Raw genomic sequence first — 2029 nt, forward strand, 5'->3', positions numbered from 1 at the left:
CATTCTTTATTGTCCTCTACTCTCACCCTTTAGAAAACTGTTACATTGTTATGTTTTTTCATACCTATAATTGGACTAAGAAAAAGAGGTAGGAAAAAGCTTTAAAGCTTTCCTGGATGGCACTGGAGAAGTTAAATTTCCCGTTGTATAATCTACAGTTATTTTATACAATAAAGACTTCACTAATTATGTTACTGGGCCAGTACAAACCTACATCCTTTAATGATTTTTGAATTACTTAAAGACAAGCAAAGTGTCTACTTTATTGTGGTCCCTACATTTGAACTCACTGTCCATCACCCGGGATTTGCTCAGCAAATGCTTGTTGATTTAATTGAATGCAGTCATTGACAGAGAGCCTGGATTGCATTTCCTCTCAACTTTTACGAACTAGCTACCTGCCACAACTGACTCTGTTGGCGGGTATTTAACCTGGAGCAACCACTGTGCTTCCGAGGCCTGATGCTTTGGATAAAACAACTAGAATGAGATAAAATGTTTCACTTCATTCAAATGGTTGTTTCAAAAAAATAGAATTTGAGCATGTATAAGAAAAATTCTATAATAACTATATAGAACTCTTCTTATACATGCTCAAATTCTACTTGCTGGCATTCAGGTGTACATCTTGGGTTATTGGATACTGCAGGAGAAGGTACCACAGGGATTCAGCCCATCTGACCCCTGAGTGGGCTACGGGTTTGTGAAAGGAGAGATAGAGGAGAAGGGACCATTAAGTGGCTTGCTGCCTGAGTTCTGCTTTCTTTCTCTGAGGGTGAGCTGGGGTCTCAGCTGAACTAAAAACCCAGCTACCAATTGGAACTGTGAAACAGTCCAAGGGACAAAGATACCAGGTCCCCAACAACTGCAGCTTTCACGGGGAATGAGGTGGAAAATGCTCAGCCAAGGATGAAGAAGGCCTCAGCCTCTCTGGAACAATGTCCCCTGCTGCGAACTGGTTCATTAGGCCATCTGGATTCTTATTAAGACTCTAATTACCCTAGCGCTAAGTAGAGGTGTTGACGTCCAATGAGCGCTCTCTGCAGACCTAGCACCAGGTAAGTGTTTGGAAACTGCAGCTTCAGCCCCTCTGACCATCTGCCGACCCACCCATCTGGAACCCTTAATGGGCCAAACAGCAAAGTCCAGGGGGCAGAAAGGAGGTGCTTTGGGCTATAAAGCTAGTGGGCAGCCAGTAACCCCCTGCCCTAAGTGACCAGCTACAATCAGAGACCATCAGCAAGCAGGTATGTACTCTCCTTGTTGAGCCTGGCTCCCCAGCCAAGACTCCAGCGACTTGAGGGAGAATGTGGGCTCCTTTCTTCCAGGGACCTTTCTCTAGCCTCAACCCTGCCTATCTTTCAGGTCATTATTCCAACATGGCCCTGTGGATGCGCTTCCTGCCCCTGCTGGCCCTGCTCGTCCTCTGGGAACCCCATCCGGCCCAGGCTTTTGTCAAACAGCACCTTTGTGGTCCCCACCTGGTGGAGGCTCTTTACCTAGTGTGTGGAGAGCGTGGCTTCTTCTACACACCCAAGTCCCGCCGTGAAGTAGAAGACCCACAAGTAGCACAACTGGAGCTGGGTGGAAGCCTGGAGGCAGGTGACCTTCAGACCCTGGCACTGGAGGTTGCCCGGCAGAAGCGTGGCATTGTGGATCAGTGCTGCACCAGTGTCTGCTCCCTCTACCAGCTGGAGAACTACTGCAACTAGGCCCACCTCAACCCAGCCCAACCCTCTGCAATGAATAAAACCTTTGAATGAGCACCAAAAAAGAGAGTTCTGTAATGATTGAAAAGTGATTGTGTATGTGGAAATCTTTTTCTGTGGCATTTATTATTACACTAGCATACTATCAAGCAGTCGTTAAACTGAATGATTGTATAATCGATCATGTATGAAGCTCATGATGAAACACCAGACATAAAGCAAGTATCCAAACTTCTGTCTCCTCCCCAAGAAGAGAGGCAACGGATAAACGCCACTGAAGCTACTAGTCTAAAAGTGATGCGTCTCTGTTTTTGCCTCTT

At 46.2% G+C, this 2029-nt stretch overlaps 1 protein-coding gene across 1 annotated transcript; it reads left to right on the forward strand.

The window, feature by feature from the left end:
• The first annotated feature begins 1053 nt into the window (after window positions 1–1053).
• LOC114628545 (insulin-1) lies at window positions 1054–1774 on the forward strand. The gene is made up of 2 exons (XM_028776433.1): window positions 1054–1247; window positions 1366–1774. The coding sequence occupies exon 2, from the start codon at window positions 1380–1382 to the stop codon at window positions 1710–1712; it is 333 nt and encodes a 110-aa protein (XP_028632266.1). The 5' UTR covers window positions 1054–1247; window positions 1366–1379; the 3' UTR covers window positions 1713–1774.
• The last annotated feature ends 255 nt before the right edge of the window (window positions 1775–2029 follow it).

Source organism: Grammomys surdaster, unplaced genomic scaffold (genome assembly GCF_004785775.1).
Source record: "Grammomys surdaster isolate TR1022 unplaced genomic scaffold, NIH_TR_1.0 66, whole genome shotgun sequence".
NCBI classification, from domain to species: Eukaryota; Metazoa; Chordata; class Mammalia; order Rodentia; family Muridae; genus Grammomys; species Grammomys surdaster.

What these genes read in the sequence shown, in the direction of transcription:
- LOC114628545 (XM_028776433.1), top strand. Translation starts at nt 1,380, where the DNA reads ATGGCCCTGTGGATGCGCTTCCTGCCCCTGCTGGCCCTGCTCGTCCTC.